Source organism: Protopterus annectens, chromosome 3.part1, assembly GCF_019279795.1.
Source record: "Protopterus annectens isolate FY-2018-M chromosome 3.part1, PAN1.0, whole genome shotgun sequence".
NCBI lineage: Eukaryota > Metazoa > Chordata > Ceratodontiformes > Protopteridae > Protopterus > Protopterus annectens.
In genome coordinates this window covers 450,615,986-450,640,119 of record NC_056732.1, presented here as the reverse complement: position 1 = coordinate 450,640,119, position 24,134 = coordinate 450,615,986, and the positions used below count along the sequence as shown (strand labels likewise).

General features: G+C 43.1%; 1 protein-coding gene across 1 annotated transcript in view; it reads right to left on the bottom strand.

Annotated features, from left to right (window-relative positions):
* The window catches only part of PRKAG2 (protein kinase AMP-activated non-catalytic subunit gamma 2), a 3,182,689-nt gene that overhangs the window by 570,505 nt on the left and 2,588,050 nt on the right, over positions 1-24,134 (bottom strand). Inside the window, 2 exon segments of the mRNA XM_044066896.1 lie at positions 22,014-22,042; positions 22,045-22,071. Coding sequence (XP_043922831.1) covers positions 22,014-22,042; positions 22,045-22,071 — 56 coding nt within the window.

Below are 24,134 nucleotides of genomic sequence, written 5' to 3'. Positions count from 1 at the left end.
TAAAATCTGGTAGATTTAGTCCACCTTTGCTTTTGGGGAGTGTTAATTTTGGATAGGAGATTCTGTTTTTTTTTTTGGGTTCCCACATAAATTTTGCTAGGAAGGTATGAATTTGTTTGAAGAATGTACTATTGTCTGTGATGTCATGAATATATACATTAGTCTAGGTAAAAATGCTCATTTTGATTATTGATACTTTGGCCAAGAATGGTAGGTTTAGGTTGCCCCATCTTTTACAGTCTTGCATTATATTTTGCCATTTAAGGTTTACATTGTGTTGGTAGAAGTCTTTGTTATTCTGGAAAAAGGTGATTCCCAGTTATTTAGTTTCTTCTTTTATTTTTATTGTGTTTAACAATGGTATTAGAGAGATGGGTTTGGCTGTTTTTAGGGGGAAAATATTAGTTTTATAGAGGTTTAGTTTGTAGTTAGACATAGTTGAGAAATGTTCAATTGCAGCTATTATTTTGTTTATATCTGAATTTGGTGTAGTGCAGTATATGTCAAAATAACTGAGAAATCTTTACAGCATGCAAAGAAAATCATGCACCAGAGAAATAGTACCATTAAGAAAAAAAATTGTTTTAACTTCTCCCTCCTCTTCCCCTTTCCAAGGCATTTTTCCGAACATTAATGACATGAAGGAGGGTATATACTTTAGAGTCCCCTTCAAGTCCAGTATTTCCAGATTTTCTTGTTCTGTCCAGTTTCACAAATATAATTATTGTTTTGTAATCCCACATTTGTCATTTTCCAAGCTACTGGTTTCATTCCTGTTCATCTCCATCTCCCAAATCATGTATCTGCTTTACTTCCAATGTACTCCACCAGTTCTTCTAGTCAGTTCTCCTGCTCCATTCTCTCTCTCCAGCATTTTCTGTTGAAAGACTGGGAAAGGTTTCACTGGCAGAGTCTCTCTCTGATCTTTATTATCAGAAGCAGCCACACAATCTCCTCCTGTTTCACAGCTCACTTTTTGTTGGAAAAACTTTTGTATTTCCTCTTCAGCGTGTGCTTCATCCAAAATTATTTCTCTCTCTCTCCAGGAATGAATATTTTAAATACAGTTGGGTACAGCAGCTTGAATCTCACACCTGCCTCTCAATATTCTCTAAATTGTGTTATAAATTTACTCCTCTTATGCATGGTGTACAACGAATAATCATTCTCCACAAACACACTGCTGTCTCCTACTTTTATTACTTTGCCTTTCTGCCACAGTCTTGTCAGAATCATCTCCTCCTGCTGGTAGGATTGTATCTTTACTATTAAAGGTCTAGGTTGCTTTCTCATAGCCAAGTTTGAATCATACACACAATGTGCAATTTTAAGTATCAACTCTTGCTGTGGTATGCCAGTCCAGTTGCTTATTTGTGCTTTCACAAAATTAATACACTCTGTTCCTTCCAGCTTCTCTGGTAGAGCAGAAGATCTCAAATTCCCCCTACATACTATGTCCTCTAATTCAATTCATTTTTGAAACATCTCTTCTTGAGTAGTCTCATATTTAGCCAGCCTTTTCTTCATTTTAAACTTTGATTTTTGCAGTTTTGTCACCTCATCTGTATATCTGGTTAAAGCTTCTTCCATTTTTTCCAGCCTTCTGTTGCGAGTTGATATACTCAATCAGTGTTTTGTTTATTTAAATCAGATCTGTGTGCAGTTGTCTTATACTTTCCTCTAGGTTACTTGAAGTCATGTCTGGAGCTTGCACTGCTTTTTGCTGAACAGCTGCAGTATTCTTTCCAGTCGGTGTTTCCTTGTCACCTTTTGTAGCTGACTTTCCGTCAGGTCCTCTATATTTCTTTTTTCCTGGCATCCAGACAGTGCACTTGCTAGCCAGTTACTGAAATTTACTCAGAAATACAAGTCTACTGGCCCTGTCTGCTAAGTTTCTGTTTTCACACTGGTTCAGAGAGAATTAAGCTGTTACTCAATGTGCAGGCATCTTGGAAGTTCTATCCTACTTTAATCTTGTTCTGTTCCCAAATAAATTATTTTGCAGTCTTATTATTCACAACTTTTTCTCTGGCTGACAAAAAGAATGCCTTACCTACTTATAGGACCAAAGGAATTAAGAGAGTCCCCAACCATGGCTATTAGGTTCCAATTTCTTATTTTTTTTAATAATCTTCTGTTTTATCTTTTCTAATGCATCTTTTTTAAATGCACCATTACTGAATTATAAATAGAAGTTATGTTCTTACCATAACGTTCCATGTTAGTTGTCTTCTTCTTGCCTTCTTCTTGCTGGATGGGTTCGGAGCCGACCTCGGCTCCGACTCGGCCACTCTAAAAGCTCGAGAGTTGGTTCCACCGGCTCGAGGCTCCCCTTATATCCCACAATGCTAGGCGTGAGTTACCTCAGATCTCGTTTGTAAGCTAGGCCCAGCTTATAATAGTAATAGAATAACTATAAACAAAGTCCACCTCTATAAACCAGGGAGAAGAGAAGGGTGACCTACATCCTGATCCAGGAAAATATGCACAGCAGCATATACCTAAAGTATAGAGGTGGTAGAAAGAGAGGTCACAATCAAACTCTTCTAGGTCTGTCCAGGCCAGGGGGAAGGAGGGTGGGACGCAAGAAGAAGGTGAGAAGAAGACAACTAACATGGAACGTTATGGTAAGAACATAACTTCTATATGTTAAGTTGTCTATCTCGCCTTCATTCTTGCTGGATGGGACCGCGTCCCTAGCACCTTGTCCCGGGTGGCCTAACGGAACAGACTCTTGAGAACAGTGGAACCAAAGTTAGCTCTATGCCTAGAAGCTAAATCCAACTTATAATGAGAAATGAAAGTGTGAGGATTAGCCCAAGTAGCCGCTGCACAAATGGTGTCAATAGGCAGTCTGTCTTGGAAGGCTATAGAAGTAGCCAAAGCTCTGGTAGAATGGGCTTTAGGTTTGTTAGGCAGCTTTTGGTGTCTAATTTCATAAACAAGGGAAATCAGAGATGTTAGCCATCTGGATAATGATACCTTTGAAACTGAAAGTCCCTTTCTGCCTTCTGCATAAGAGACAAACAGCTGGTCAGATTTTCTGAATTGTTTGGTTCTATCCAAATAGTACCTTAACTGACGATGAACATCTAGCCAATGCAATTTTGTTCAGACCTGTTAGAATATTCTGGAAAAAACACAGGGAGGTCAATGCTTTGATTTAGGTTAGGCGAGGCTATCTTAGGTAAAAAAGGCGGGTTGGTTCGTAAAGATACCCTGTCCTTATGGAACAACAGATAAGGAGGTCGACAGCTGAGTGCATGAAGTTCTGAAACTCTTCTAGCTGAAGTAATAGCTACCAGAAAGAGAGTCTTCCATGATAGCAATTTTAAAGAACAGGAGGCTGCAGGTTCGAAAGGGGAGAGAATCAAAGAACTGAGAACTAAATTTAGGTCCCAAGGAGGAGGAGGATTTCTTATCGGAGGTCTGAGTAGAAAAACTCCTTCAAAAGGCTTTGCAAAGCTTGTGGGACATGATGGCAGACTCTGAAATGCCCACATGAAAGTTAGAAATAGCTGCCAATTGAACTTTAAGAGTAGAAGGAGATGAACCTGTATGGAAGAGTTCAGCTAGAAAATCAAGGACCATTTGGATGGAAGCAGTGAGAGGATCTATGTCCCTTCCTTGAGCCCAATAGGCGAAACGTTTCCACTTACTCAAATAAATCTTTCGAGTGGAAGATTTATGGGAAGCTATCAAAATATCTCGGACAGAGTGAGATATTTGAGGAAGCCTAGCTAAGGTTGGAATTGGAGGAACCAAGCAGTGAGGTTCAGAGAGGGAGGGAGCGATGAAACTGACCCGACTGATGGATCAAAAGATCTGGAACTAGGTCCAGATGCCAAGGTCGCTCCAACAGAAAATGATGTAGAAAGGGGAACCAAACCTGTCGAGGCCAGTAAGGAGCAATGAGGATCAACGAGGCCTTCTGAGCGATAGCTTTCTGTATCACTTGAGAGATTAGTGGGAAGGGAGGAAATGCATACAGAAGTCCCCGGGGCCAAACTTGGATTAGAGCGTCTCTGCTGGGCTGACCTGGTAGAGGGAATAGGGTGAAATAATCTCTGCACTTGCTGTTTTGGGGAGTAGCAAAAAGGTCGCAGCAAGGCTGACCCCACTTGAGAAAAATTTCTCACACAACAGAGTCTTTCAGAGACCACTTGTGAGGCATGAGGATAGCTCTGCTCAACTTGCCCGTGATTTGATTGGACTTCCCGGGGATGTGCGTTGCTATCAGAAACCGCTGAGAAGAAATCGCCCATTGCCACAGTCTGAGTGCTTCTCGACACAGGGGGTAGGACCTGGTTCCGCCTTGTTTGTTGATATACCACACTACAGACATATTGTCCATCTGGATTGCTATCGCTCCCAAGGGAAGAGAGTCTTGAAGGGCTTGCAACGCTAAAAGCACTGCTCTCATCTCTAGAACATTTATGTGCAAGTGGCATTCGTGTGGTTGCCATGTGCCCTGGACAGTTCTGCCCTGATAATGCCTCCCCCACCCGATCAGGGAGGCGTCCGTTGTCAGAGTAGCAACCGGAGGAAGGGACAAAGGGTCTTCCCAATAAGAGCTGAGGGAAGACATCCACCACAGAAGATGATTCCTGCATGTCTGCGTAATCATAATGGTGTGGGACATCGGAAGTTGCTGGTATGACCATTGCGTGAAGAGCATCCATTGAAGGATTCTCATGTGGAACCTGGCTAATGGAAGCAGAGGTATGGCAGCCGCCATAATCCCCAACACTTTCAGAACTAACCTGGCTTGGATTCTGTTGCTGCTGAAGAGGAGCGAGACCAGTTTGTGTATGTCTGTTATTCTCTGATCTGTTAGTCTACAGACATGTTGACTGTGTCTAGATTTGCGCCTATGAAGGTAATAGTACGACAAGGCGACAAAACAGACTTTTCGCAATTTATTGAAATGCCTAAATTTTGACAAATGCGAAAGGTGTAGTCTCTGGCCATTAGAAGAAGATGCTTGGTGGGAGCTGTGAGGAGCCAGTCGTCCAAATAAGGAAACACCTGGAATCCTTGACGTCTCAGGTGAGAAGCTACCACTGCCATGCATTTGGTAAACACCCGGGGGGCAGTGGTGAGACCAAAGGGCAGGGCCCTGAATTGAAAATGACTGGTTCCCAGCCTGAAGGGGAGGAATCTTCTGGAGCGTCTGTTCATTTTTATGTGATATTATGCATCCTGAAGGTCTATAGAGCACATCCAGTTTCCCTTTCCCAAAAGGGGAAGGATGGACTGCAGCGTGACCATCCGAAATCTTGTTTTCTTGACTGACTTGTTCAAGATACTGAGATCCAAAATTGGTCTCCAGTCCCCTGTTTTCTTTGGAACTAAAAGAACCTGGAGTAGATTCGGATCCTTGCTGGTCTGCTGGAACTGGCTGAATTGCTCTTTTGCAAGCAGCTTTGAAATTTCAAAGCTGCAAGATCCCTTTGGCGGGTGGAACATCTGGAAGGGATTTTTTGATTGGTTTGGAATGCGAAGCGAAAGGAATGGAATAGCCTTGAAATGATGGACTGTACCCATTTGTCTTGAGTCAGGGATAGCCAGGCTTCTGGGTACAGTGACAATCTTCCCCGACTGCCTCCGAAGGTGGGCAGTCGGGCAACATCTCAGGGATGCTGAAAGGGCTTATCAGAAGACTTCTCGATTGCCCTGGTTCTCGGACCCCCTGCCTCTAGGGCGGCGTCTACCATTGTTGTTCCCCCTCTGCCTCTGGCGAGGAACCGACTCTGTCGTCAGGCGAAGTCCCTTGAGATTGTTTATGGAACCACATTTTCCCACTTTTCTGGCCTTTGGGGTAAGGCCTAGAAGGAGTAGAAAAACGGACTCCGACGGCAGAAAGAGTCTTGCCATCTGTCTCGCACCTAGTCAAGGTTTCTTTCACTTGGGGACCAAAAAGAGATGATCCATCAAATGGGGAATTAGTGAAAGACGTTTTAAAGGGTCCATAAAGTTGCATAGCCGCATCCAGGCATGCCTGCGTGAGGCTACACCTGTCCCTCGGCCCTGCTCGCTCCATCAGCCGCATAAGAAAGGAGGCGCATGGAGGAGTTAGCTATGGAGTTCAGGGTAGCCAGCTGAGTGTTCATCTTGTCTTGAAAACCCGCAGCCGTAGGATCCTTCAACATGTCACTCGCTTCTTTGATCAAGTCTCTTTGAAGGCGAGTAAAATGGCATAGGTAGTTCAGCGAGCATAGCAAAGGTCGCTGGCGAGAACATCCGCTTCCGTACCTGTCCATAGACCTAGATTCTTTGTTAGGGGATGAACAGGCACTGAAGGATCAGCTAGTTCCTTCTTGGTGGCAGCAGCTACCACCATAGCATCCACAGAAACACCTTTTGTGAGAAATTGCTTGTCAGTTGGTGCTGTTATAAATTTGGAAGGTCTCCTGGGAGTAGGGTCCACTGAATCAGGAGCCGTCCAGGCCTTCTTTGCAACCACCTGCATGAGGGATCAAGGGGGACACCCAGGAGGTGGAAGGGCGAGAGCCAAACGCCTCAAGATACACAGATTCATCCTCCGAAGGGTTAAGGGCTGGCCAATTTCCTCTCTGTTTCAGGATCTCTAGAATGTCTGCGAAAGAGACATCTTCAGAAGGGGAACGTGGGGAACCCTCGGAATCCTCTAAATCTGTGTCAGAGGTGACAGACTCAGGTGAGTCTATGTGCTTCCTCTTACACTTTCTCTTCCTAAGGGGCTCCCCTGCCAATTCAGGAGAGGCCTCGGAAGAGAATGAGATCCCCACAGGGGATTCTTGAGGAGCTTGCTCTCTGCGGTCTGGGATGAGGGAGTGAGTCAACATAACCAAAGGCACTGAAGAGGGAGGGGCGGACGGAGCCGACTGTGGAGTCGAACAAGGTTCCAACACACTCCGCATGACCTCGAATGCACCCCTGTCCGGCAGAGCCAGAGGTCCCCGCTCCGAGAAGCTGAGAACCTCCCTCGGCACCGACAGAGATGGCTCCGAGGCCGATGTCGGAGCCGAACTCACCAGCGCCGAAGCACCGAGAGGGAGAGGGGTCGGACAAGGGTCCGATGCCACTCACCCCCTCGAGCCGACGAGGAAGCCGGCGCCGAGATTCTTCAAAGAAGAAATCGGAGCCGACAGAGCCGAAGACAAATGTATCGGCTCCACGCTACCACAGTCTCGGTCCCGAGACGCCTCGGCTCCGAGCTCAAAGGAGTCGGAGGAGGAATATTTATTGGAACAAGTTGAGGCATCGACTGATGAGTCGGACTCTGGAGCATTTGGGCCAGTGCCTCAGACTTCAAAAGTCTACTCACTACCCTCTGGAGGTCGTGAGCTGAGAGCCTCGATGACCTGGAGGAGTGAGATCTATGGCTCCGTTCAGACAGCAGGGGAGACGCTGGAGCCGAATGAACGGAGCCAAGGGACGGTGACCTCGATCTCTTTCTAGATGTCGGCTCCGATGGTCTGATCGGAACCGACCCAGGAATCTCTAATGCCTCGGCTCCGGCGAGCGAGGACCACGGATACTGCAGTCAAAGACTCATCGGCTCCAGCGAGCCGATGAAGCAGTAGGAAGCCTTAGGCCTCGACTCTGAAGCTGGAGCCGAGGTCTTAGAAGCCTTAGAAGGTTTCCCCGATGACACAAAGGGAACCTTCAGGCTTAATTAAACCCCTCAAAATGAGTTTATTTTTTCTCTCCTGCAGGACTCTAGGGCTGAAGCCATGGCATACAGCACAAGAGTCCAGCAGGTGTAAAGGTCCCAGGCAATACACACAAGAAGTGTGACCGTCTGTCAGAGACATTTTCTGACAGCACGAGTCACACTTCTTGAAGCCTGAGACCTTTGTATCCTTGGACATATTCAAGGAACCGAAGTGTAATCACACACAGAAAACACACACACAAGATTACACTGATAGGGTTCAAAGGGAATTATTTAAACTAAAGGTAAGTTAAAATAAAACTCCCTAATCAAACACATACACACCCTAAGGATAGGGAAGGAAGGGCCCGAAGGCCTTAGGGAAAGAACTATAAGTTCTTTAGAAAAAAGGGGGCTGGATAAAAGGTAGAAGGGATAATAAGTCCACTACACTAAGGGGAAAGAAAAATACACTAAGCTAGCCTAAGTCTAAAGAATTTAAACTAGTCTAACTTTCACTAACCTGGAGCCGGTAGAAAACGCACCTCGATCGCTGTAGCGGCAAACGAGATCTGAGGTAACTCACGCCTAGCATTGTGGGATATAAGGGGAGCCTCGAGCCGGTGGAACCAACTCTCGAGCTTTTAGAGTGGCCGAGTCGGAGCCGAGGTCGGCTCCGAACCCATCCAGCAAGAATGAAGGCGAGATAGACAACTTAACATCTTGCGATACAGGGAATTGTACATTTATACAAAAGTAATCAAACCATATTAACAAATTAATAATAAAACACACATTTCACATATATAGCTATATATCATATAACTAACCTAAGCAACATTACATAAATTATTCAAATTCTGACCCTTCTTTTTAAACAAAAAACATATTTATTAAACCATCACTTATGACATAAGCAATCATACATTTATATAAACAAATACAAACCACACTGACACACACCTAATTGCAAGCATTTTACATCACAAACCATAGTGGCACACTCCCAGTTGCAAACAGTACACATCACTTATAATCAACCCGGTCATTTTTAGTCAAACATTAATTGGCTCATCCAAGTCCTGCCTTCTTTTAAACCTCATTCCTCTCCTGTATGTATTGTTCCCACAATTCCCTTTTTTCCTATGTAGTTTGCTCCTACTCTTTTCTAAAGATCTTAATTCCAGTTGTTTTATCTGTTACTATATCCTCTACTTCCAATATAGTTGGTTTAGGTTTTGATTTCCATGTTCTAATAATTGCTTTTTTGGCAGCCAGCATAATTAGACACAGCCAGGCCTTACCATATCTAGGCAAGTCTGATTCTGTATCATAGCTCAGAAAAATCATCTCCCTCGTCACACAAATTCGCCCACCCAGCATCTCCGACAGTACATCCCGCTGGGAATCCCTAAAGTCTGCCAACCCACTGCACTTTTCTAATATATCTTCAGCTGGAAAAAGACCCTTTTTAATCCATACGCTTAAATACCTGGTCTTTTAACGTCTTGAAACTGTCTTAAAATGTCCACAGCACACCAGATTCAAGATTAGTCAAATATAAGACATAATCTACAGGCAATGCTAATTTTTCTTGGTTAGCACACCAATTATGTCCCTGAGTATTTGAATCCATTATTTTCTTAGCTAAAGGTACTACGAATATACAAAGTAAGTGATGGGAAAGAAGACATCCCTGCCTGGTCCCTCTATTCAAATTCAAGTTGTCAGAAATGCCTTCTCTCACCTTTACTTCTGCCACTGATCCAACATATATTCACCTTATTAACTCTATTATACTACTTGGGAATGCACATACTAACACTGTCCTACTCAAGAATTCCCAGTGAATCCTATTAAATGCTTTCTCCTTATCCGAACAAATAAACAGTAGTGGCACTTTTTTAATATTCCAATTCCCTCCAAATTATCACTGGTCTATTCATTTCATCAAATGTTTCCCTTTACAAAAACACGTTAACCCACACCTATTGGCTTTGGTAACATTTTTTTCCTTCTCTTAGCCAATATTGACAAACAGTTTGTAATCATGATTCAGATTTATAATTGGTCTATATGACAGGGTTTGCAGGATCCTTCACCTCCTGGACTCATGATTATTTACTGTCCCACATTTCACCAAAGGAAATAGTATGAAAAATATTTGCTGAAAGTCACTTTCAGTGAACAGCAGCAAAATAGGAAGTTAGGTGTTAGAGAACACTCATGGATTGGGATTACTACAGCCTGTTTCATGACATGCAGGCAGGTTTCAATGTTCTATTAAGAAAGCGCATAAAAAGGAATGATAGGTTATTTTTGGCTGCACAAATCTGGCTGGCTACTATCGCATCTGGTCCTGTGGAACTCGTCTTTTAGACCTTACTAAGAAGAGTGGTGACCTTGTCATATATGCTACATGGAGGAAGACTGTATGGGTTTCCTTGTGTGATCTGAAATGTATTCCAAATTTGCATACCAGTGTGTTAGCTGTATCTGCTGTCTCTGTTATAGTGACACTATATTATTCAAGCATACTACACTCTTGTAGTGTACTACACTCCAATATCTGGAAAAAGGCCAACATAGTTGGGCACTACTCTAGTGCGAGGTCCGGTACTACCAGTGCTTTGAAAGTGTGCTGTTAGTATTGGATCTCACACTAAGCACTGCCAGTGCTTAAGGGCCTTACTGGCTCTCAAAACCTTAAAACACTTTGCACATTTTTGTCCTGTAACCAGCAGTACATGGAGCAGACAAAGCTCCATGCACAACAGATAACTATGATCTGGTGTCTGACTGTAACCCAGCATTAAGTGTTCTTCACATGGATGCCAAGATTCTCATCTCAAGCTTCTCTTGATGTGAATTTCTTGGTATCCATGTCTGGAACACAGAATAATGTGGCTACAATCAGATACTCAATTATAATAATCTATATTTCTTTCCCTTCCCTTTTCAGATGTGGTTGTATAATGGTAACTTCAAATGAAAATTTGCTTCATTTGATTGTTTTAGTGAGTTCTTTTAAATGGAGCTGACGTACTACACTGAGACAGGTAAAGTCTGACAGCTTTGTATGCTCTTTTAAGTTTCATTTGCTGACTTTACAGTGCCATCATTTAGGTTTACTGCAGAGTTTTCTACTACATTTATGCTTCATGGTGATAAATTTGTCAAACCAGTTATATAAACTGCTGTGAACAATTCACCAACAGGTTGTCTGCTTGTGGGAGTGGCCTAATGTAGAGGCTCAGTTGACTGATGCAAAGTGATTGTTCAGGACACCATCGATGACATTTGAAAAACTCAAAGATATTTTTATTAGGTTTGGCTTGGTGTGCATAAGGAGTCATGGCAACATGGTCCGAGTGAAGCAATAGTTAGCTTAGCACAACTGGCAGGAATGTTTGGCAGAACGATGTCTAATATTTCTTCTTCCCTTTGTTGATATGTTTACAATTTGTCTGAGACTACTAAAGTTTACCATGTCTGGTAGTTCTGCACCTTATTACTGGTTGAAGTATAGTCCTCCCAGTCAATGGAAGAATAATTTAGATCACTCAGTAGAAAAATTCAGTTATGAAGATGATTATAAATTTATCAAGAAAGTTATCAAGTTCTTGAGATGACACAGAGGGTGTACAATGCCATGTTACAAAATGAGAAGTTATGTGCCTACCATAACGTTCCATGTTAGTTGTCTTTTTCTCGCCTTCTTTCTTGCTGGATGGGTTCGGAGCCGATCCTCGGCTCCGACTCGGCAAATACTAAAGCTCGAGAGCTATTTTTACCGTCTCGAGGCTCCCCTATATCCCACAATGCTAGGCGGTAAATACCCAGATCTCGTTTGATAGCTAAAAGTATAGCAGTGCTGGTCTCCTAGAGACAGAGAAAAATGAAATCCACCTCTATAGAAACCTACCAGTATAACTATCAATCAGGGGCAATAGAGGTGGTTGACGCTGTGAAAGATAAAAGATCCCAAGGATCCTCTCGGCCTGTCCAGGCTAGGGGGATGGAGGGTGGGACGCAAGAAAGAAGGCGAGAAGAAGACAACTAACATGGAACGTTATGGTAGGTACATAACTTCTCAATGTTAAGTTGTCAATATCGCCTTCATTCTTGCTGGATGGGACCGCGTCCCTAGCACCCTTATCCTGGGTGGCTCATCAGAACAGACTCTTGGAGTACGGTGGAACCAAAGTTAGCCCGGTTTCTGGAGGCCATATCCAATTTATAATGTGAGATAAAGGTATGAGGAGAAGCCCATGTAGCTGCTTGACAGATGGAATCTATGGGCAGTCTGTCTTGAAATGCTACAGACGTAGCTAACGCCCTGGTTGAATGAGCTCTAGGTCGTGATGGTAGCTTTTGGTGTCTGAGTTCATAAATGAAGGAAATTACAGACGCCAGCCATCTCGAAAGGGACACTTTGGTAACTGGAAGGCCCATCTTGCCTTCCGCATAAGATAGGAATAGCTGGCTAGATTTCCTAAACTGTTTAGTCCTATCCAAATAATAACGAAGCTGGCGATGAACATCTAGGAAATGTAACTTTTGTTCTGCCTTGTTGGATTAATTAGGGAAGAAAACTGGAAGGTCGATTGTCTGATTCAGATTAGCCTCAGAAGAAACCTTGGGTAAAAAGGAAGGGTTGGTCCGAAGGGACACCCTGTCTTTGTGGAAAACTAAGTATGGAGGACGACTGCAAAGAGCATGAAGTTCAGATACCCGTCTAGCAGATGTTATGGCTACTAGAAAAAGGGTTTTCCATGAAAGCAATTTCAGAGAGCAGGAAGCGGCCAGTTCGAAGGGGGGGAGAATCAAGGAGGCTAGAACCAAATTTAAGTCCCACTGAGGTGGGGGGTCTCTAATTGGGGGCTTGAGCAAAAAGATACCTTTTAGAAAGGCTTTGCAAAGTTTATGGGACATGATGTTAGAGTCTGAAAAGCCTACATGGAAATTAGATATAGCTGCCAGTTGTACTCTAATAGCAGACGAAGAAGAACCTGAGTGAAAAAGTTCTGCCAGGAAGTCTAGTATAGACTGGATAGGTGCAGTGAAAGGGTCTATGCTATTAGTTGCTGCCCAGAAGGAAAAACGTTTCCACTTGCTATTGTAAATCCTTCTTGTAGAAGACTTGTGGGAGGCTATAAGGATGTTACGGACCGAATGGGAAATTAAAGGAAGCCTGGCTAGGGTAGGAAGCGGAGCAACCAAGCTGTGAGGTTGAGAGATGGGAGGGAGTGGTGCAGCTGACCCGATTGATGGGTCAAAAGATCTGGCACTGGATCCAGATGCCAAGGCTGCTCCAACAGAAACCGGTGAAGGAACGGAAACCATATCTGACGAGGCCAGTAAGGGGCAATGAGGATCATGTCGACTCTCAATGCGGTAGCTTTCTGAATTACTTGAGAGATCAGTGGAAAGGGGGGAAAGGCATACAGAAGTCCCCGGGGGCCAATCGTGGACTAGAGCGACCCTGGCGGGTTGACCTGGTAGGGGAAAGAGGGTGAAGAAATCGTGACACTTGCTGTTTTGGGGAGTAGCAAAAAGATCGCAGCAAGGTCGGCCCCATTTCTGAAAAATTTCTTCTAGCACTGACTGTTTGAGAGACCACTCGTGTGGTATGAGTATGGCCCTGCTCAACTTGTCCGCTATCACGTTGGACTTCCCGGGGATGTGCGTTGCTATCAGAAACCGCTGAGATGAGATCGCCCACTGCCAAAGTCCGAGTGCCTCTCGACATAAGGGATAAGACTTGGTTCCGCCCTGTTTGTTGATGTACCATACTACAGACATATTGTCTGTCTGAATTGCAATAGTCTCGGTGGGAAGAGAGTGCTGAAGGGCTTGCAACGCTAAAAGTACTGCTCTCATCTCCAGGACATTTATGTGCAAATGGCTTGAAGGTTGCCATGTGCCCTGGACCGTCCTGCCCTGACAATGCCCCCCCCCCGATCAGGGAGGCGTCCGTTGTCACCGTGGCAACCGGGGGGGGATGAATGATCTGCCCTGAAGAACTTGAGGGGAGGTCATCCACCAAGATAGATGCTTCTTGCATGATTGGGTTAGCAGAATACTGTGAGACATTGGGAGCTGTTGGAAGGACCACTGAGAAAACAGCATCCACTGGAGGATCTGCATGTGAAAGCGGGCTAGGGGAAGAAGTGTAATGGCAGCTGCCATGAGACCTAAAACCTTAAAGACAAACCTGGCTTTGATCCTGTCGCACTGAAGAAGAATGTGAACATGGGTTGGGAGGGTGGCCTAATGGTTAAGGTGTTTGTCTTATAAACACAAGGTGCAGGGTTTGAGTCTCACAAGGGATAATTGGCTAGGCTTAAAAAAATGACGCACAAGGGCAGTCAGCCTAGTACTAATCTATTTGTTTAGGGTTGGGAGGGTGGCCTAATTGTTAAGGTGTTTGCCTTACAAGCACAAGGTGCAGGGTTCGAGTCTCACAAGGGATAATTGGCTAGGCTTAAAATGGCTGGCAAGGGCAGTTAGCTTAGTACTACCCTATAAACCTATGAACATGTTTGCGGATATCTGATACTCTTTGCTCTGTTAGCTTCGCGGAAAGATGAATTGTGTCTAAGGTGGCGCCTATAAAGGTAATAGCCTGACAAGGCAACAAGGCAGATTTTTCGAAATTTATGGAAATGCCTAGAGCTTGACAAGTATGAATGGTGTAGTCTCTGGATATGAGAAGTTGACGTCTGGTGGTAGCGGTAAGGAGCCAGTCGTCTAAATATGGAAATACCTGGAATCCTTGTCGTCTCAGATGAGCCGTGACCACTGCCATGCATTTGGTGAACACTCGGGGGGGCTGTAGTGAGACCAAAGGGCAGGGCTCTGAACTGATAGTGACTGGCTCCCAGCCGGAAGCAGAGGAACCTTCTGGAGCATCTGTGCATCTTTTTCCAAAAAAACTTTTTATTGATTCATAACATATCAACAAGAAAAAGCACAATGTACTGAATAATGGTATTTAGAAACTGGGTGTAAATACTGAGCATAAACAAACATGTGATGAGATAAAACATCACAAAACAACAAAAATCTAATAAAATATATACAATATATACAAGTGTTAACCAAAATGCAACCACTGAAAGAGTGCAATGAGATAGGAAGTATATAGGAGGAAAAGGAAAACAAAGTCTCCATGACCAAAGAAGGTATAAGAATTATTATTCACTACTAATGAGATCTTGAACTTTTTCCCAAACTTTTTTTAAGAGGGCAATCTTCTTAGGACTTTTCAATATAATTTTTTGTGCTGAGATGTATGACCTTAAATAACCTTAAAGTTATTCCAGCATAATTTAGTATGATCAAACCAATTTTTGGTGATGTAAAATTTCATAAGCGAGCATATGAAAACCAACACATGTGTGTCAAATTTAGAGAGAACTCTAGTGGGAATGTGAAGGATTGCTAATTCCCAGGAGAGAGTGGATTTATGATAGCCCATTTTCTGTAAGCAGATTTTCAATGAGGTCCAGAGTTTATGTGAATAGTGGCAAAACCATAAAACATGCAAGAGGTCAGCACTTGGAGAGGAACAGCATGGACACGAGGAGGATTTCCTAGAATCAAATTTGTTCAGTTTAGAGGGAGTGTGATAAGCGTTATTGTTAATCATTAACTGAGTGTACAAAGGTTTCTTGAAGGGGGAACAGTCTAAAGTATTTTTATAGCAGAGAGTTTCTGGTTCTCAGATATCTGAGAGTTGTATTTATCCCAGTATCTGTAGAAGAGGCAGTCTGAATCGTGAATTATGGAAGTTAGAAGTTTGTATGATTTGGAGAGCATATTCTCCGGAAGTAACAGAGTTTGAATGACTGTGTCTACATTAGTGATAGCTTGTTTATCTGGCTTGATATGGACAAATTTTGATGTGACTAATTCTCGCAGCTGCGTCTGTGCATCTTGATATGATAGTATGCATCCTGAAGGTCTATTGAGCACATCCAATTGTCCTGACCCAAGAAGGGTAGAATGGACTGAAGCGTGACCATCCAGAATTTTGTTTTGTTGACAGACTTGTTTAGTCTGCTGAGATCCAATATCGGTCTCAAGTCCCCTGTCTTTTTTGGAACCAAAAAGAATTTGGAGTAGATTCCGGATCCTTGCTGGCCTGCCGGGACTGGCTGGATAGCTCTTTTTGACAGCAGCTTTGATATTTCTAGCGCTGCTTGTTCCCTTAGACCGGGTGGAACGTCTGGAAGGGGCCCTTTTGGTTGAGATGGGATGTGGGCAAAGGGAATTTTGTAACCCTCGGATATAATCGACTGTACCCATTTGTCTCGAGTGAGAGAAAGCCAGGCTTCTGGATACAGTGATAATCTTCCCCAGACTGCCTCTGAAGGCGGACAGTCGGGCAGCTCCTCAGGGATGCTGAAAAGGTTTGTCAGAGAAAGCCTCTCTGCTACCTTGATTTTGCGGACCCCCCCTGCCCCTAGGGCGGCATCTATTGCTGTTCCCCCCTCTGCCTCTAGAGGGGAACTGACTCCGTGCATCAGGCGAGACTCCCTGTGATTTGCGGAACCACATTTCCCCCCCTTGGGATACGGTCTAGAAGGGGTAGAAAACCGGACTCCGACGGCAAAGAGAGTCTTGCCTTCCTGTTCGCACCTAGTCAACGTGTCCTTCACCTGAGGTCCAAACAACGCTGAACCATCAAAAGGGGAATTGGTGAAGGACGCCTTGAAAGGGTCCGCAAAGTTACAAAGCCGCATCCAGGCGTGACGTCGCAAAGCTACACCTGTGCCAGCGGCCCTACTCGCCCCATCGGCCGCATAGGAAAGAAGCCGCATGGAGGAGTTGACGACTGAATTCAGGGTTGCCAACTGGGAGTTCATTTTGTCTCGAAACCCCTCAGTTGTTGGATCCTGCAAAGCATCACCCATTTCCTTGAGCATATCTCTCTGAAGACAGGTGAAGTGACACAAGTAGTTCAGCGAACGCATAGCAAAGGTCGCTGAGGAGAACATCCGCTTACCGTACCTATCCATAGTCCTAGATTCCTTATTAGGAGGATGGATAGGTACCGAAGGATCGGCTAATTCCTTCTTAGTGGCTGCGGCCACCACCATAGCATCAACAGAGATGCCCTTGGATAAGAATTCTTTGTCCTTAGGAGCTGTAATAAACTTGAACGGCCTTTGTGCGGTAGGTTCCACCATATCAGAGGCTGTCCACGCCTTCCTTGCCACCACTTCCATGAGGGGGTCAAAGGGAGGAGATACCCAGGAGGTGGAAGGGCGAGAGCCAAAAGCCTCAAGGTAGACCGACTCGTCCTCTGAAGGGTTAAGGGTGGACCAGTTCCCCCTCTGTCTAAGGATCTCAAGGATGTCTGAAAAGGAGACATCCTCAGAGGAGGACCGTGGGGACCCTTCCGACTCATCCAAGTCGGTATCCGAGGTGATAGACTCGGGGGAGTCTATATGCTTCCTCTTGCATTGTTTCTTCCAAGGGGGTTCCCCTGAAGGATCAGGAGAAGCCTTGGAAGAGGAGGATATTCCCAGTGGGGACACTTGAGACGTTGGCGCTCTACGGTCTGGGACGAGAGGGTGGGTAGAGACCATCGCAGGCACTGTAGAGGGAGGAGCTGAGGGAGCTGACCATGGAGCAGACACCGGGTCTAGCACGCTCCACATGACCTCAAAGGCGCCCCGATCAGGCGGGGCCGAAGATCCCCGCTCCGTAGAGACGAGGACTCTTCCCGGCACCGAAAGGGACGGCTCCGAGGCTGATGTCGGGGCCGAGCTCACCAGCGCCGAAGCTCCGAGAGGGAGAACGGGGTCGGACAAGGGTCCGATGCCACTCGCCCCCTCGGAGCCGACGAGGGAAGCCCGGCGCCCAGATCCCTCCAAGGAGGAGACCGGAGCCGACGACGGAGCCGAATGTGGAGGTATCGGCTCCGACGCACCGACAGTCACGGCTCCCATAAGCTCCGGCTCCGAACTCATGGGAATCGGAGGAGGAACTGAGGAAGGGATGGGTATAGCCACTGACCTTTGGGTAGGGCTATGCAGTATTTGGGCCAGTGCCTGGGATTTGAGAAGTCTGCTCACCACCCTCTCTAGGTCGTGGTCGGACAGTCTGGAGGACCGAGAGGAGTGGGACCTATGGCTCCTCTCTGATAAGAGTGGAGATCCCGGGGCCGAGTGGCTAGAGCCAATGGATGGGGATCTTGACCTCTTCCTAGTAGATGGCTCCGACAAAACTACCGGAGCCGTCTGAGTCTCGGACTTCTCGGCCCCAGCCGGAGCCGAGGCAGTATGGATCTTCGAAACATCGGCTCCAGACAGAGTCGATGTCGAAGCAGCCTTAGAGCCACCAGCGGACGGCTCCGAAGCTGGAGCCGACGCCTTGGAAGGCTTTGAAGGTTTTCCTGACGCAGTCTGGGTCAGGGAGCCTTCAGGCTTTAATAAGCCTCAAAGTATAAGTTTATTTTTGCGTTCCTGCAGGACTATTGGACTGAAAGCGTGGCAGACAGAACAAGAGTCCTGCAGGTGCAAAGGTCCCAGGCAATATACGCAAGAAGTGTGACCGTCTGTCAGAGACATTTTCTGACAGCACGAGTCACACTTCTTGAAGCCTGAGACCTTGGATTCTTTAGACATCCTAAAGTATCTGTAAAACACAGACACACCTTTAAAGAAAGGGGAAAACTAAGCCAATCACTCCACAATAAGGTATGACTAAGGGAAAGAAGTTAGGAGGGCCCGAAGGCCTAAGGAAATTAGCAGGGGATAAACGGGAAAAACAATTAGGGAAACCTGAATGAAACTAGGGATAGATAACTAAAAAAACTATTTAGAGAAACTATCCAAAGAAAAATAAGGGGATTCTAGAGTTTAACAACTATAAAAAGTCACTAACCTGCAGAGCCGGTAGAAACAAGCACCTCGCGGCAAACGAGATCTGGGTATTTACCGCCTAGCATTGTGGGATATAGGGGAGCCTCGAGCCGGTAGAAATAGCTCTCGAGCTTTAGTATTGGCCGAGTCGGAGCCGAGGATCGGCTCCGAACCCATCCAGCAAGAATGAAGGCGAGATTGACAACTTAACATTCTGGCTTGTGATGTGTACTGTAACATGTATCTGAAGTGCTTTGCAACTACAATTTCGGTCTACAACCCTACTTCTAAGGCAATGACTTCAGAAAATGGATACACCACCCTCCTTTGCATTCAGTCTAATTGACCAACAAAGTGCTGTAATAAAGTATCTGTGAAAAGCAGAACAGATCTTTGAACCATGTACATCACAAACTCTGTTTCCCACAAAAGAAATGTAATTACAATTTTAAAAGTATGTTTTAGGCTCCATTCCCACTTGGAACCATCCAGCACCCATCCCCTATCTCAGCCTATTAATTCTCTTAACCACTGATATGGGAAACACAATCCAGAGATTAGGGGCATCAAACAATGGCGATTAAGTACTTTTTTTTTTTTTTTTTTTTTTTAATTTTCCTTTCCTACACCACCCACTTTTAAAGTCTGATGCAATGTATGCTACTTAGGACTTAGGCCTTTACAAGTGCATACCTCCACACTCTAGCACCTCCAAACCATGGTTGAAATACTACTTTGTAAGTTTGTGCCATCCCACCATTGCTCACTTTGTATCAAAAGCTCCAATGCTTGAAACCCTCCCCCCATCGCTTTTACGGTGATACTGCAGCAAATTATCTACCACAGCAGGTTGAGAGCTTACTAAAGCTGCTCTCTATCAATTCTCTCAGGCAACCAGCTGAAAATGGGTCAGGACCAAAGCCTCTACATCAGAGAGGCAGCACAATGAACAAGTAATCTGGCACTTTTAAAACAAATTACTGTTCACCAGCAGTGTCTGTTCTCTGGTTCAGTTCTTTGAGTGGTGATGGAGTATCATTTGCAGTTTGTAAGTTCTCCTTGTGCCCACATGGGTTTTCACCAGGGTTTCAAATTCTCTTATGCATCACAGAGACGAACGACAGGTGGACTGGCAAATTTTCAAACTGTATCTCGGTATGTATGTAATGTGCGTATTTGTATTTGCACTTCCAAATACTGCTTTTCCACCCAAGAATGGCTTCATGGCGTACATCCACTACATGCTAGGCTCCAGCTTCCAATGACCCTGCTGCATTATGCAGGTAATATGAACAAATGTACTTTATTTTAACAGGTTAAATTCTTCTTACTTATCCACAGGCTTTATAAACCCACCAAAATTGAATGACTATCCACTGAACTCAGACATCTTTTTAATACCAAGGGAAGAAGCATTGCAAAAAATGGAAACAAATCCCCACATCTGACAACGACACCTACTTTATAGCCTTATGTAACCTAGTGAAGACTATCAGAAGGCACAAAAGAAATCTCCAAAGAAATAAATTACCCTCTTACATTCTTCAAACACTTTTGGAAATATGATAAACTTTTTAAAGGAAGAAAGCCTCCTCAAGGCACCCTGTCTACAAACATTATTCAAAGTGGCACAACAAAACTTTCTCCAGAAGACTTCCTTCCCATCAATAAACTCCACACCTTCCACAGATCATGCACTGCCAATCCCACTAACATTCATCTTCCACTTCAAATGCATACGTCCCAAAATTCTCTCTGTTCTACTAGAAAATATTTCCACCGACACTCATCCTCAATCTTACAACATAAACCCCTGGTTCATATATCATGGCACAGAACATGCATGGTTTTACCCCCTTGCAGAAACGTTGTAGAAAGTGTGTTTGTTAGTTAGGTGTTGTTATAGGTGGAGAGGATGTTATTTACATATGCACTGTAGTTTTCAATGTTAAGAAGCACACTTTCAATGTTCTGAGTTTTCAATGTTTTTGGTTTTTAGTGTTTTGGGATTTAGATGTTTTGGTCTCAATGTTATGAAATTCAACGTTATGAAATTTAATGTTATGAAGTAGACCCTTGTTATGTGTGTATGTGTGTGTATATATCTATATCTATATATATCTATATATATATATATATATATATATATATATATATATATATACACATACATACATACATACACACACACACGTTCATATATATTTTTTTCTATATAACTAGTCTGAACTGCTCTGTTATTGCTTACATTTCTCTACTTTTTTTTTGTAAAACATATTTAATCTGGGTTGAGCCTGAAATTGGTCGAAATTGATCAATGCACTATCCCTGTAACAAACATAAATAAATAAACAGGGAGTATGATCTGATCAAAAAATATTTCATTAAAACTGCCTAATTACATATGTTGCATTGAAAAAGCTATACATTTGGACAGATAGAACAAAAAAATATTTTTCATTACCCAGCAACATGCAGTAAACCCAGAGCTGATTTTGTTGGTGCGGCAGCAATCAAAGAACCCTGGCACAGGAAATTTTTAGCACAGCCCCACCCCATGAAAAAAAATAATTTCCAGCTGGTTGCCCGAATCAACTTACAATCACAAGTTTTGATCAAAAGTCTGTTCAAGCAAAAAACGCTTAATTTCATTATCCTAATTCCTGTATCATAAATCACACTGAAATAATAATATTTTTGCAGTTCTAATTGGAATATACACAGCTACCTAAGATCTGTATGTTACACAGGTGAATCAGTGACATCTATTGCTTCAACAAAGTCAGTAAAGTGGATATGTAATTCAGAAAGCTGAAGGGGTAGCTTCTGGAGGTTCTTTCTCCAAATTTCTACCAGTTCTCATTCATTAGTGTGAATAAAAAGGCATGTCACATTCAAGTACAGACTTCTGGTTGCTTTTTTTTTTTTTTTAAACTCCTGTTTTCTTTCCTGATTGAGTTATAGGCTGTCTAACATTTACAGAGAAGAACAAAACACTGCACTGCACTGTATATACAGTTATACAACTGAAAGTTTATTTCTCTATCTCAGGTACAAACTTTGGCATTGACCAGAAGACTATTAGTTCACCAGGGGTAGTGTATATTTACACATTCCAGCTACAGCCCAGGAGCAATGTCTGGTTAAGTGACTGCACAGAGTCATACATTACGCAAACACAAGCTAAAGGAATCAAACCCTGGACTACACGATGGAGCTCATCAAAAGCTCCCTGCCTTAACCCTTTATGCCAACTGACTGACATATTTCGATCATCAATGACAGAAAATACTTAAACACAATGGACAGGTAACATCCTCATCTGTATTTTACCTTAACACAACACACTAAGGATTGGTTTTCTTTAAATGAATCTGGAAATAATGAGACAATACTGCATGTTCTACACAATTTCAAAAGCGGAGTAAATTACATGTGGCCAGCTTTTCAATGTATGCCATTCTTAACAAACAAGCTAGAAAAAAATGTTCACTTACCATAGGCGACTTGTAATATCTGTGCAATAATTTATAAAGTCAGTAATTGTCAACATTCCTACAGAAAAGAACAAAAAAATTAAGATTAAAATACATTTAGAATACTCAAGATGAAGCAGACAGCTAAATACAGGTGAAGAGACCTACACAGGGGAGAACACATACATCTAAAACTAACAACGTGACAGATTTTTACTGTGAATAGTGCCCAGAACCCTCCTGGACATGGGCAGTAATCACTAATTGCAATCTTGGGTACTGACTAGCATTTGCATATTACACTGGGAGGAAACGGCTAGGCTTAAAATGACCTCTGGGTCGATACCTAGTAATCTCCTATGATCCTATGATTTACCTCCCACTTAGGTTCACTTAACTCCAAATGGGGGAGGGAAAATAATTTCCCCTGCCAACAGGTTCAGCAGCAGCAGCACTGAAAAACAGGTCAGGTGGTTGAAGAACACTTCGGAAATACAGCCACCATATTTTATCACCAGAAAGTGGTAAAAGACATTTAGCACACTTCATTGACAGAATTTCCTTTTAACTACATACAATTACTTATAAAAATTAACCTTCTGGCCTTTTGTTTTTCTCAAAACGTGCACACACTTTCCTACAGAATTTCCTGTGCTGTTATTTTTTTACTCAAAGAAGTTTTTATTAAAATTTTTTCCATATCTTCAAATAGATTGAACCATAAATAGTGAAACATAAAATAATATAACATAATCAACTAGTCAACTATTTACAAAAGAAACTATATACAATTGACTAAATATATAATCCATAACATCACGTTTCCATATACAATATGCAGTTTGTATTAAGATGCTGTGCTGACTAATCAGATAAATTTTTGTCCAATATTTCCTCAAGTTTCTGCCAATAAATGATGTACGATGTTGTCTTATCAGTTCATTTCTTTATGGTTGCTACTTCCATTCGAGACTTGAAGACCGCGATTTTCTTGAAATCTTGAAAAGTCAGTGGTGCTTTATTCTTCCAGTACGCTGTTATGACTTTACGTGCAATGGCAAGCAATGTCCACAGTAAAGGATATTTTACTTTTGGGACACATTGTGGTATGGGTACAGTAAACAAAACTAATGATTAGGTTAACTGAAAAGTATCATTAAAAATTGTTTGAAAGAAATAACTAATTTCAAAACAATATTTATTCTCTGAATGACAATCAAAAAGCATTTGTTCCCAATCTGCTTTTGTATGCGTTTCACATCTCCAACAATCAATATGTTTCTTGTATATTAGTCCTTATCTATGAAGGGTTAGAGAGGATCTATGTAGGAATTTCCATGCATATAGTTTCCACTGAACTGACTTGGTGGTATGGCTTGGTGATAAAAGGATCATTTATTTTTCATTTTTATCAGGATCCTTTTGATTAACCTGATTATAATAATTCCAATAACTATTATTGGCATAGTTCTTTGTCACATGAATTTTGGATAGATATCCTTGTCCTTTATAAGTATTATTTATTAAAAGTATCACAAGAACTATGAACTTAGGAATATTATTTTTAAAAGTTGGTGTCATCAGTTCCAGCTTTTTATTTATTTATTTTATTTATTTAACATTTGTTGACCGGGAATGTCCGACTAGGTTCCACAGAGCCTGTTTTCAGCGGAGGCCCAGGGAGAAATGCTCCAGATGCATGTCTTTGGAATGTGGGAGGAAACCGGAGTACCCGGAGGAAACCCACGCGAACACAGAGAGAACATGCAAACTCCACACAGAAGGCACCCCAGCCGAGAATCGAACCGGAGAACCTCTTGCTGTGAGGCGACAACATTAACCGCTGCACCACTGTGCCGCCCTCTTATTTGTGATGTACTGTCTTATTTGTTGTATTGGTAGCCACAATTTATCATCTAACTTAAATTTCCTTTTGATTTGATCTAGTGTGAGTAATGTATTGCCACTGAGTATTTGATACCAATAAATCACTTTTTATTTAAGCTCTTTAATTTCATTTGAATCAAAGGTAGTTATACATTCTTGTGTACAAGCTATAGGATATAATATACAAGAACCTGTCTTTATATAATTGTTACTGAAACAATATTACTGTTTAGAAAATATACAAACATGAACTCA